We start from the raw sequence: 12,822 nt of genomic DNA, 5'->3' as shown, positions 1-12,822 counted from the left end.
GACCCCTCCCAGCAAGTACAGAGAGTCGTACAGCAATCGCCCCGCCTTACTTAGAGGCTCTGATCTCCACAAAACTGGCCAGGGCTGAATTCAGAACAAATAAAGACTCGGCCTGCCGCCACTTCAGAAAGGTTGCTGACCGCTGGCTGGAAGCCGGCCTGGGAGAGTCCACAGCTAAGAAGCATTTCTGAGCTGTCTTTAGTTAACCCTGGGGGTTTCCTCCACCCTCTGGCTGTTTCTGCACTGAACTAGAAAAGATATCAAAGACACTCATTAAAGAACCAGACCCAGTGACTACAAGCTTGGAAAACTCGAAGTGCAAATAATCCAGTGTTTAAAAGCAAAGGGTAGAATCTGTTGCTACATTAAGCTGTCGCTGCCCACAGTTAATTTTCTGCTGCTCTGCAGACGTCATCTTTGTAGGCAGTTTTACACCAAGAGTTTATTAAGTTCATTAAATCATAGTATAGTTTTCCACATTTTAAAAAAAAGATGTTTCTAATATGAGCACTGCTCATTATCAGAGGGATATATTGAAATTTCTTTTAAAAAGCTAAGCAGTAAGATTTTCTTGAGAGTGAATCATTGTCAGGTGACTTAACCTTTGTTATCTTTTTGTAGTTGTTGTTTGTTTTTGTTTTTGAGATAGAGTCTTCCTATGTCACCCAGGCCAGAGTGCAGTGGCGCAATCATGGCTCTCTGCAACCTTGACCTCCCAGACTCAGGCGATTCTCCTACCTCAGCCTCCCAAGTAGCTGGGATGACAGGCACACGCCACCATGCCTGTCTCATATGTTTCATTACTTTTTTGTAGAGATGGAGTCTCACTATGTTAGCCAGACTGGTCTTGAACTTCTGGACTCCAGTGAACCTCCTGTCTCAGACTCCCAGCATGCTGAGATTGCAGGTGCGAGCTGCCATGCCTAGCCTATCTTGTTCTTAATAAAAACAGTTAAACTTTTGTTAAAAAATAAAAAAAAATAAAAACGCCTTTCACCCTGTAATAGCCATTTTAAATCCGTGCGCTTTGTTACATGCCCACAGTGATGGTGATGGGGGTGGTGACGGTGATTACAAGCACCACTCACTATTTGAATCTGTCACATGGTTTCTGGTTGAGTTCTCAGCACAACTCTACCTCAGCAGAATGGCTGAAGTTCCCATCTCAGCTCATCACTCCGCAAACTGGGAGACCTTAGTTAAATTGCATAATCTCAGTTTCCTTGAACGTAAAACGTGAATTAGAATAATAGTTAAGGTTGTTGCAAAGACTAAAGGTGGATGACAGATGTGAATAAAATGACACACACGAAGTGCTAAGCAGGGCGCCTAAGACGGCTGCAAGTGGCAGCGGCGCTGTTTTCCCCCTTCTGCATCTATGGAAACAGGCTGGAGAGGTCCGGGAACCTGGCCCCTGGCCCCTGGCAAGCAAGGGGTGGAACCAGGATTGCAACCTCAGGATTCATGACCCCAAAACCTTCATGCCCCGAGCACTCTGTCTTGCAGCAAGCATTTGGAAGGTTGATATCTATAGACTAGTGTTAGATTCCATGCTGGCAGCTGCCCTGCCGGGACCCGCCTTTGCCTCTTGATCCTTTCAATAAGCCCTTAAGTCTTTTAGCCAATCTGGGTGCCCTTTTTTGAACTTGATCCAATCTAAATACGTCCCTAGTGCCTGTGAAATTCACAAGTCAGCTTAGTCACAGAGTACAGGGTGTCCAGAGTTTTATGAGGCAGGATTATACTTTCCCTGTCACATGAGGTAATTCTGCTGGGGTGAACCTGAAGTGGCATTCATCTTCATTAATGTGACTTGTGTTACAAACACACATCCAGCGTGTAATTTACTGCCTTGTCTGGGGTCTGTCATCTCTGCCTTCAGATTTCTCACATTTATACAAGACCAGAAAAAACACCCTCTACCCTTCTTTTCTTACACATATAAAATGAGTTGTGGAATTGAGGCAGATAATCCTTAACACCCCCACCCACACACCGCCCATCGCCAACACATAATGACACAGAAAAATGCCCAAGGTGTCTGCTTGGAAAATTACGATCCTTCTCCATCTCCTGTTTTTGTGTGTAGGTCTGGCTTCAACCCTTTTTTCTAACGTGCTTGCAATTTTCTATTTTGGGCAGTGTGTGTCTTCTCATTGCCCTCTGAGTTTTGTTAAACCTCAGAACCTTGCATTTCATTCTTGGTGAAACTTCATTATGTTTACAGTTCTAATAGGAGAGAAACCTTGTAATCTAGTGTGATGAGCTCAAACATTTAATATTGCGCAGTCTTCACATTCGAGGTTTGTGGGAGTGAGGGGTGCGTGTATTGCCTTATTTTAAAATTATTAATGACAGACTTAGGGGGTTAGTCTAGCTAGCAGGCGCATCGTAAAATTTTGTGAAGAATGGCATTGCGTTTTCATGTCTTAAAAGACTCAACTCAGCATAAAAGTGTTTGAAATTATATTATCCTCCCCCGGAATGTTAGTATTTATCTTTACATCTCACATACACATCCTGCTTTATTTTCTACCTACTTGCTTTCATATCATTCTCCCGTACGAGATTACAAACTCCTTTACAGCAGAAATTGTGGCCATTCATGTTTGTGTCTTTGTACTTGACTCACTCAGTAACTGCTTATTGAATCTAATCTTGACATTTCTGGGCCTTGCTGTACCTGCTTTGTAAGGATAATTCTATTTGGCTTATAAAGATTGTGGTTTTATCTAATTCAAAGTTGCAAAACTGTTAAAACTTTCTCAAAGTTAGTAGCCAAAGTGACTGATTTAGAAATGCATAGTTTATTTACATATGTGTGGGTGTAAATAGGTGTGACTATGTTTACATGCATGTCTATACTTTATAAATAAGAGGGGAAGTGAGCAGTTCGAGCATGTGAAAGGTTCAGGAGATGGACCCAGGGAGCGTTCTTTCGTTGCTCTGAATAAGGAGGGAGGAGGAACAGTGCCGGAGCCAGGAAGGAAAGCATGTTGTTTCCTTGGATTATTTTGTTTTCATTTGGTTCACACCTACGGAAAAGAGGACCCTTCCAGATTCATCAACATACAGGGAAAGGCAGTGCATGACATTGGATTCTTTCTGCTGAAATAAACAAGCTATGGTTAGCTGAAAGGGGTGGGAGATTTGGAGCTCGTACTGAATGCAGGTTGTACAAAGTTAAATAGAATAATCCACAGTTTTGAAACTATATGCCTATATTCTGTTTGCTGCAATACAAGCTACAGTGTTTTCTGCTCATGACCCATGTTTTAATAGTCGCCCATTGCTTTGTGTTGGTTGGTATAAGTGCAGTTTACTTGTTAGCTCACCCTTTTGTTCATTTGTAAAAGGTAGAACTCTCATCTTAATACGTTTATGTTAAGAGAAGACCTTTTTTCTTTGATACTGTCCAAATGAGAAGAGAATTTCCTTCTTGGAGTGGTGAACAGGAAGGCTGGGAAGGGCAGATGGCTAACCTCGGACCACATGTTCTCTGTGGTGCAGAAAGTAGATATGATTATGGATGGGGCTGTTCTGAGACAAGATATGTTATTTGTAATGTGAGCCAAGCAACGGCTACCCAAAGGTGGGAGGAGGGATGGAGTTGTTCCTGGGAAAATATTCCAAGAATACAAATTCTATACCTAGAAGACTTCTTGTAAGAAAGTGAATCTAAGAAAGCAGTCAGGTTCGTTCCTCTGAAAAACATGAAATGTGTTACAAAAAGCCTTATAATATGGAGTCTGCCTGACCCCCACCCCACTGCTCCGGGGAATGCGTCCAGAGGTTGCAGCTCACTGGCGCCCCCCGGTGGTAATCAAGTTTTCTCTTATTTTATTGTTTGGGTAAGACCCCTGTGGTGGTGAACGGGGCAAACCTCAATGTCCAGGGTTGGAAGGTGTTTGTGGTTTTTTTAGGTTTTATTCAAGCTTCTTTGTCATTCTTTTTCTCATAGGCCAAAGAACTGCCAACTCTGAAAGATAATGATTTCATTAATGAAGGCCAAAAGATTTATATTGATGACAACAACAAGAAGGTCTTCCTGGAAAAACTAAAGAAGGATGTTGAGGTAAGAACAGTCAGTGTAGAGGCCATACTAATTGTATAAATATCAGCCCTGTTGGTTTTTAGAAGCTTTTTAAACCATCTATTTAAATCTGCAATCAAGGCAAAAACCTATATACTCTAAAGTCAGACACGAAAGTGTCTCGTGTTACATGGTCTGGTTTAAAGCAAACACATGCCAGTTCAGCAGCCCTCTCATTTAGGCACCAAACACAAGCAAGCACCTGCTGTCATGTGCTGGGAATCCCCGGCCCCAGGCCCCTGTATTCTGTATTGGAATGGCCCATGAAGACTGACCTGCCCACACCAGCCAGTTTGGGAGGGGCCAGGGGAGTACTAGACTCTGTGTCAACCAGCAGAGCATCTCAAAAACAAATGTTCAGTCACTATTAGAGTCTTGGCACTTTCCCCTCTAAAACACATGTCAGTGCTGGTAAACATAGCCTGGATCACTTAATGCTTTCTTATCTCCACCAGTCACCACGAACCATGTCATGAGGCCCCAGTGAGGCCCCTTACACATCGTGGGACTAGCACAGAGGCAGCTTGGGACAGTAGGTCATAGGGGACAGTGGAGAGACATAAAACAGTGTCCAAGGGGCTTTAGTCTATAATGATGGAGTTTTGCTTTAAAACACTGTTCTAAACATTTAAAATGTACCTTTTCCTGTCATTTAGTTTATGATAAAGGCATTGCAGCTTTTCCATGGGATTTGCTCATTTAAGTCTTTTATAAATAAATCCAGGGAAAAAGATTATTTTCTTGGACTTCGTTGAGTTACAAAACAATGCAGTGGGAATTAGAATTTAGGCAGCTACTAAACTAAGGTTTTCTTAGCTCTTGCTTTCATTCATTTATGTACACTTCCCGGCACACCAGTACAGGGCTGCTACTTAGAGGCTTTGTGGGAAGATTGTCTTTTTCATGTCATTAAACAAAAAAAAAGAAAAGAAAGAAAATGACTAAAGCCAAAGAGAATGACTGTCATACATTTGTATTTCCCATGAAGACAGAAGCAGTATAATTTCTTTTTACTCTTCTAACAGTTCTTTTTATTACAAGAAACTCAGACTAAGTTATTAATACTTAATATTTTTAGACCATAAATAAGTTTAATAAATTTTTTTACATTTTAACCTTTATGGTATACACACTTGGATTAGAACCTATATGTTCGTTATTTGTGAAGGGCATAAGCATCTACTTTTTTGTTGCCATTGTTTTTAGAGACAAGGTCTTGCTGTGTTGGCCAGGCTAGAGTGCAGTGGCATGAGCATAGCTCACTGCAGCCTTGAACTCCCAGCTCAGGCAATCCTCCCACCTCAGCCGCCATAGTAACTGGGACTCCAGGCGTGCACCACAGTGCCTGGCTAATTTTTGAATTTTTTTTTTTTGGTAGAAACAGGGTCTCGCTATGTTGCGCAGGCTGGTCTTGAACTCCTGGCCTCAAGCAATCCTCTCACCTCAGCCTCCCAAAGTGCTGGGATTACAGGCATGAGCCACTGTGCTTAGCCTATAAGCATCTACTTCAAACAGAGATACAAGTGTTTGGTTTTCTCTTGTAACATTTTCCTCCAGTCTTTCATTAAGGAATGTTTTGTTTTCCTCAGTTGTCAGTGGTTATTAATAAAATGTATTAGTTAAGCATTTCCCTCTTGCTTTGGGATCTGTTTGATCCAACTGATAAGTGTCCTTAGTAAATATACTCTTTTGGGTTTTTATTGATTAATCAGCAAATCTTTGATACTGACAAGAATATTGTTTTAGCGATTATGGTAAGTAGCCATTAGGCTTATCTGTGACCTATCAAAAATTTTTTTTTCCGTTGGCAGTATATCACTATGATATTTAGACTCCAGAAATAATGTAACTCAAGCAGTTTAAATTTATAGTTGAATTACAGAAGGATCCTCTTAGCTCTTTTGTTGTCTCTAATAATACCATTGATTAGAGGACTCATAGCCTAATCCCATACATGGCTCAAGCACTTAGCTGTTTCATTGAAATGGAGGCAGGTGTAAAACATTCTTTCATTTAAAAATATTCTCAATAGCTGATAAGTGCCTTTAGTTTTGAAATTAATGCAGAACCATCATTAAATTTTTAAGCAGGTAATTATGGTGAAGTAGCTTGACATCTGATCTTGATAATGAGGCTAGAATTTAATTGAGTTTCCTTTTTTCTTCAGTTCCATGCTTTCTAATTTAGCTAACTGACCCGCTGGAGTTTCATTACAGTTTTGCTGTTGTTGTTACTCTTTCTCCTTAATGCCTCAAGTAGGAGATCTGAGTGTACTACAGCTCAAAAAATCTAGATTTTAGGAAAACTAGTTTTCATATGAGATTCTAGTTGCTGTTTTTCTATCATTGAAGCCCGTTCTGTTCCTGTGCCACGCTGGGTACTTGCATCCACATAGCTTTGCACGTAACTAAACACGGGTGAGTCTGCGCGCATGCGCACACACACACAAATTGGTGTATGAGGAGTGACAAGCACTTTTTCCTTCTGCCTTGTGTTTTGTCAACTCTGATCACGGCCCTCAAGAATCAGCCCTGGTCTCTCCTCTCATTGACTCACATGATGCAAAACTGCTGTCCCTCTGTGGCATCCAGGAGTACCCATCGCAGGGCACTTCAGCTGTCCGAGGTTTATAGCCCCCCATCCATGGAGATGGGTAAGAGGGGATAGGGTGGTGGGAGTAGTGGGATGGGCGGCACCATTTATGGAGCACATCAAGCCCAAGTCCTTCCCATGCAGTCAGTGTCACTTGTCATTCTCAAAACAGCCCCTTGACAGTGGTCCTGCCCCTACCCTAGTTTGATGAATGAGAAAGCCGAGCCCAGAGACGGTATGTAATTTGCTCAAAGGCACAAAGCTTCTAAATTCAGACTGGGGCATCAGGCCCTCAGAAGGCACAGTACTTAACTACTTTGACATAAACACAAGTTAAAAATACTTGTGAGAGCACAGTGGAGGCTTTGTTTTCTGATAATTGCTCCAAAGGAGTATTATAATTTTTAACAAGTGGTAAGATACAACTGTTAAACAGAGTTGACTGGCATTTTAATTCTACTTCACAGATATGTTGGGAGATGGTGATGTGGTAGAACACAGTGTGTTAGTATAAATAAATCAACTGGAAACCATTGTGAGGATAATCTTAGACTCGCAAAGATCTTGAGGAAGATTCTAGCTCAAAGATTTGTCACAGCAAGGAATCAATTATTAAGGAATTAGATGAGAAGGGATATTCTGGAGGGAAAAAAGAGGCAGATCTGAGGTCTAGCAGGTGGTTTGTGAGAAGCTGGAAAGGAAGAAAAGCAGGGGACCTAAAGACTGAAAAATCTTCACACTTTGAAATCTTCTGTTCTTAGAAAATAAAGAACAAATATATTGTCTTCTTGCAGTGAGCCGGAAGCTGACCCCACAGTGAAGCCCACACTCCCTTTCTGTCTTCTCTTTCCATCCGCAAGCTTCCAGCCCACAGTTTTCTCTAACAAAAATCTCGGATTTATTGCCACACTTCATTCACTGTACCTCAGATCAGATTTAAAATAAAATTTGAGGCCAGGTGTGGTTGCTCATGCCTGTAATCCCAGCACTTTGGGAGGCTGAGGCAGGAGGATCGATTAAGCCCAGGAGTTTGAGACCAGCCTGGGCAACAGGCTTTTTGTAGAGACCCCATGTCTACAAACAGTTGTAAAAATTAGCCAGATACGGTGGTTCATGCTTGTGGTCCTAGCTACTAGGGAAGCTGAAGCAGGAGGATCCCTTGAGTCCAAGAGTTTGAGGCTTCAGTGAGCCATGATCACACCACTGCACTCCAGCCTGGGTGACAGAACCAGACCCTGTCTCAAAAAGAAATTTAAGATGTGAAGATCAGAGCTCATGAATTAACGGACTTTTCCATATGGTTCTTTTTCCCCCGGTCCACAAACTGAAACCTGTTTAAATTTGAAATCTTGATATTAAGAAGACTTCTACCATAATCAAAACAACATTGACAGTTATAAATCACAGCTTCCGTTATTTTGTGCAAGGCACCATATTCTTTCTCTCAGCTTCATTATCTTAATTCTTCCCCACCCCTGTGAGGTGAGTGGCATTGTCCCATTTTAAAGTCAGAATGACTGAAGATCCAGGAGGCAAACTCGTCAAGTGTGGAGCTAGCGAGAGGCCGAATCAGACTTGCTCTTTGCTTCTTGAATGGGCCTCCCTTGTCAGCATGGCCTGTCCTTTTCACCACTGTGCCATACTTGGTTTTTCCCATTTCCACCTCAGTCTCAGAGATTTGAAAACATGAATAATAATCCCAGCACTTTGGAAGGCCAAGGCAGGGGAATCACTTGAGGCCAGGTGTTCAGACCATCCTGGACAACATAGCAAGATTCTGTCTCCACACACACACACAAAAATTAACTGGGCATGGTGGTGCACCTCTGTAATCCAGCTCCTCAGGAGGCTGAGGCGGGAGGATCCCTTGAGCCCAGGAGTTCAAGGCTACAGTGATCTGTGATCTGTGATCACACCACTGTACTCCAGCCTGGGCAACAGAGCAAGATCCCATCTCTTAAACAAAAAGAAAACATGTGCAATACCCATTGCGACTGCAATTTCCTCAGTCTTCTCGGGTGCCTTAGAACAGCTTCTTACCTAAAGATACAGTTTTCGTCACTGAGCTTCTTACCTAGAGATACATTTTTCATCACTGATGGTTTTTGGGTTGTGCTAGGAGTTGACTGCACCTTTATTTCTTCCTCACTGGAAGATGAGAATAAGCAGTCTGACCACAGGCCTGAGGCCCAGGAAAATTACTCTGGGCTGCCCAGTGTGGCGAGGAGCCCAGATGGGGTGCCAGGGGAGGCTGAGCCCTGAAGGCTCACCATGGTGAGTGCGGCTGGTCAATCCCAGTTGTCCCCTTCCCTCCCTGCCCTTTGGCAAATTAATCGCAGACAGCCCCGACTTCTGTAACTAAAACACACTTGAAGGTCAGCCCGTAGACCTTCCTCTTAAGGGAAGCGTATTAAATGGTCGCCTTGCGCTTCCTTCCGAGAGATGTTGCCTCATGCAGCCTCAGAAAGGTTTTCTGTTGTTGCTTTGTTGTTTGTATTTGCCTTTAGTAGTTATTTCCTGGTGGAAGCAGGTTGGGGACAGTTAGGGAGAGCTGGGGGGACAGATAGGGATAAAGTAGCAGGCAGCCTATTCTCTTGTCCAACAAGTGCCGCATACTTTCCTGAGCCCTCTGCCTGCTGGGAGTCGGGAATGCAGTGAAAGCCAAAACTTTAGAGCCCCTTTTGAGAGGCTGCCTTGCTTGGGAAAGAGAGAAGTTTTCAAATACTCCAGCAAAATGAATGTGCAACGAGGCCATGTGCCACTGGGGAGGGAGTGTACGGTGCCCTAAACACCCAGACTCCGGGGCTGTGCTGCTCTGTGTGGTGCCCTGCCGCTAGGCCTGAAGGCACAGGAGGAAGTACCTGCCCACAGGGAAGAAGCCCAGGAAGCGGGCAGAGCAGGGCTCAAGTGGGCTCCAGATGTGGATGGGGCCAAGCTATCCAGGCCTCCTGGACCATGTGAGTTTTGTTTGTGCCCCGTGAGAAACGTGGCACTATGGAAATGTCTTAAGCAGAACAGGATGTGATCAGGTTCACATTTTGAAAACTTGTGCCCTTTGCAGAGGACTGGAGGGGAGGTTGAGGCACCAGTCAGCCTTTGCCACTTCACAGGGACCTTGCAAGCACCCAGAGGGAGCAGGGATGGGCAGGAGAGGGGGCCTCTTCCCTGTCACTGCTCAAGCTGAGCAAGGCCTGGCCTGGCTCCAGAGAGGCTTCCAGGTGTAGGGAGGGAGGCCAGGGAAGCCGTAGATCCAGGGAGCAGAGCCAGGCACCATGCTAGGCTTGGGAGGGGCAGCGGAGGTGGCAAAGGAGACCCTGGCCTAGTCCTCCAGGAGCCCAGAGGCCTTGGAACAACAGGGCAGGGAGAAGTGGGCCCACCATGAGTGCCCCCCACACACACCCCTCAAGCGTTGGAAAAGACTGGGTACTTACGCTGCAGTATTTTCCAAATAGGCTTCTGAAACCCCAGGCCCACAGGGCATTCTGACAGGGACGGGGAAGCAGGTTCCATGATCACAGCGGTGCCAGGCGTGCTGCTGCTGACCACCTAACCGGTTGTCCAGAGACCCACAGCGCCGAGTCACGTGTGGAGGGCCTCCTCCGATGCCAGCTGATTTTAACTCATTACCTTCCTCCTAGGGTTGTGAAAGGAGAGGGGAAAGCTGCTTTCAGGCAGCCTCCAGAAGTAGCTGATACAGAGCAGAGAGTGCGGGCTCAGAACGGGCCCTGAATTCACCCCTCCTTGGATTTGAATCCTTGCACTCTCGTCCAGCTGCTGAATCTGGCTGCTGTCTCACACGGAGAGCCTGCCCCCTGCCTTGGATCTTGTCACCTGTCTCTATACCCTGGAGTGCCCAGTTCTCTTCCAATCCACAGGCCCATATACAGCGGAGCTGTACCCGAGACCCAGCTCCCTGGCTGGCTTCACCGCGCTGGTGGAGGACTCAAGTGAGCCTTCCACCACTGCAGATTTCTCCCCACAGCCTGGCAGCTGCCGAGATTCTAGAGCAGGATGCTGGAAAGGAATCTGGCAGAGGGAGGTGCAAGTGGAAAGTTGGTTCTCATGTTTACTGTAATGGGGGAGTTTGGGGAAAGGCCAGGGGGATGAGCGGTGGCTTCCTCTCCTCTCTGGGACCCAGAAAGCTGAACGCAGGAGCCCCATGCTGTTTCCATGAGGGGTTTGCCTCTCTTTTTAAACAAACAGGTTTCTCCCACTTTGCTTAAATATTTGAGTGTAAGATTTGTTTAATTTCTATTTTCTGAGCTCGGAACAAATGGGGAAGATGTAGCTGGCCCCGGGGGATTCCTGGTGGGAAGGCTGCAAAGTGGGAGCTCTGGCCAGTTTGCGGGGCTGAGCGGGATGCTGGCTGATGGAGAATTGCAGGCACTGGGAACCAGCTGGAGAGTGGGACAGACCTGTGCCCAGGGGTCCTCTCCTCATCTGTAAGGAATCAGGGCTTCTCATTCAGTTTCGAGACAAAACTCCTTCCCAGCAGGCTGAGGAGAAATGGCTCTGCGGGGCTCAACAAATTGATTTCATTTTTAGCCAGAACTTCAAGACCTGTGATTTTCTCTGCTTGCCCTTTGCATGAGGACATTTGCTTCCTAAATTCTATCAGCGTAGCCCAGAGGCTGCTCAGCCACTCTGCATTCCCTAGTGAGGTGGCGCTGAGTCCTTCCAGAGCCAGGACCGTGAACCTTCTTGGACCCCGAGCCCAAGGTCACAGTGGAACAGGACCCTGTGCAGAGCCAGCCAGCCACGGGGCCAGGGGAGCCAGTTGGGTCCAGCCCACAGACGGGCTGCCACTGTTTTCACTCAGCATAACCGTCCACGTTTTATGGCATTATTGGAACGTTGTGCTGAAGGTCTCAAATCAGAAAAGGGAAACAAAAAGAAATCGTGATCTGAAAAGTCAAAAAAGAACTGGGCAGACAGGAGTAGCCAAACACACAGAGCTGGGTCTTGCCCCCACATTATGTTGTAGCCGCGGCTGGAGGAGGAGAGGGAGGACAGGAATCCTGGGTGTGTGGGGCCTGGTGGAAAGCACCTTGTTGACCCGGACAGGACTGCATTGCTCACTAGAGGTGGACACAGTGCCTTTGCTTTTACTTATTTGCAACAGCGTAACGATCGCTTCCGCAGCCGCAGAGCGTGCTGAATTCCAAGGTGCTTTCCCGAACCACAGCAAGAGACTCCGCTGGAAGCTACTTGGGAGGTGCCTGGGTTTCCCCCTTAGCCTGTCTTAATTGTTGGAAGGAACTTGCTCTCCCTCCCAGTCTCTCTCTGCATCTCTCACTGGTCATGCTTCCTGCTCTCTGGTGAAACCCAGCCACCCTGTGATAGATCCACGCCTCTCCGCCTCCAGTGTGGCGTTCCAGGGAAAATGGCCCGAGCTCTGAGCCAGCCTGAAGTGTGAGGCTCCACTCCGGAGTGTAAGAACATCCATAGAGGCGGCACCGGGCGCCTCTGCTGCCCCACCCCGCAGCCTTCCCTCTGGGTGTCACCCGAGCTTGTCTCCTTTTTTTAAACGTTGACTGTTATGTTTAAGGTGTGGCTGACTGGCCCTGTCTCCTCTGTCCCCAGTTTCTGGCCCAGCTGAAGCTCATGGACTATAGTCTGCTGGTGGGAATTCACGATGTGGAGAGAGCTGAACAGGAGGAAGTGGAGTGTGAGGAGAACGACGGGGAGGAGGAGGGTGAGAGCGACGGCACCCACCCGGTGGGGACCCCCCCAGATAGCCCCGGGAATACACTGAACAGCTCACCACCCCTGGCTCCCGGGGAGTTCGATCCGAACATCGACGTCTATGGAATTAAGTGCCATGAAAGTAAGTTTGATTACTGTGGACCCTTTTTCATGTGAAGTGGTTTGACTTTGGCCTTGTCATCTACCAGGAATCAGTACCCCAGTTATGAGGGTGCTGTCCGGCAGCACTCATCCTCCAAACTCCAAAGAAATGGATTTGAGGACAAGAATATGTTAAAGGTAACCGTGATCTCAGTGATGAAACATAAGGCAATTGGACCTTTGAATTCTGTGATGTTGAGGGAAACAGCAAAACCACAAACTATACTATACATATACAACACACCTGTACATATGCACATACACACTGGCATACAACACATGTTCATATG

General features: G+C 46.0%; 1 protein-coding gene across 5 annotated transcripts in view; it reads left to right on the top strand.

Annotated features, from left to right (window-relative positions):
• PIP4K2A (phosphatidylinositol-5-phosphate 4-kinase type 2 alpha) overlaps positions 1 to 12,822 on the top strand; it is a 176,985-nt gene that overhangs the window by 158,199 nt on the left and 5,964 nt on the right. For all 5 annotated transcript variants that reach the window (XM_050804061.1, XM_050804063.1, XM_050804064.1 and 2 more), the window contains 2 exons: positions 3,962 to 4,075; positions 12,269 to 12,512. In XM_050804061.1, the coding sequence (XP_050660018.1) occupies positions 3,962 to 4,075; positions 12,269 to 12,512 (358 nt within the window). The remainder of the gene's footprint in view (positions 1 to 3,961; positions 4,076 to 12,268; positions 12,513 to 12,822) is intronic.

This window comes from Macaca thibetana, chromosome 9 (genome assembly GCF_024542745.1).
Source record: "Macaca thibetana thibetana isolate TM-01 chromosome 9, ASM2454274v1, whole genome shotgun sequence".
NCBI classification, from domain to species: domain Eukaryota; kingdom Metazoa; phylum Chordata; class Mammalia; order Primates; family Cercopithecidae; genus Macaca; species Macaca thibetana.
The sequence above is the reverse complement of the archived record's forward strand: the minus strand, read 5'-3'. Positions and strand labels throughout refer to the sequence as shown.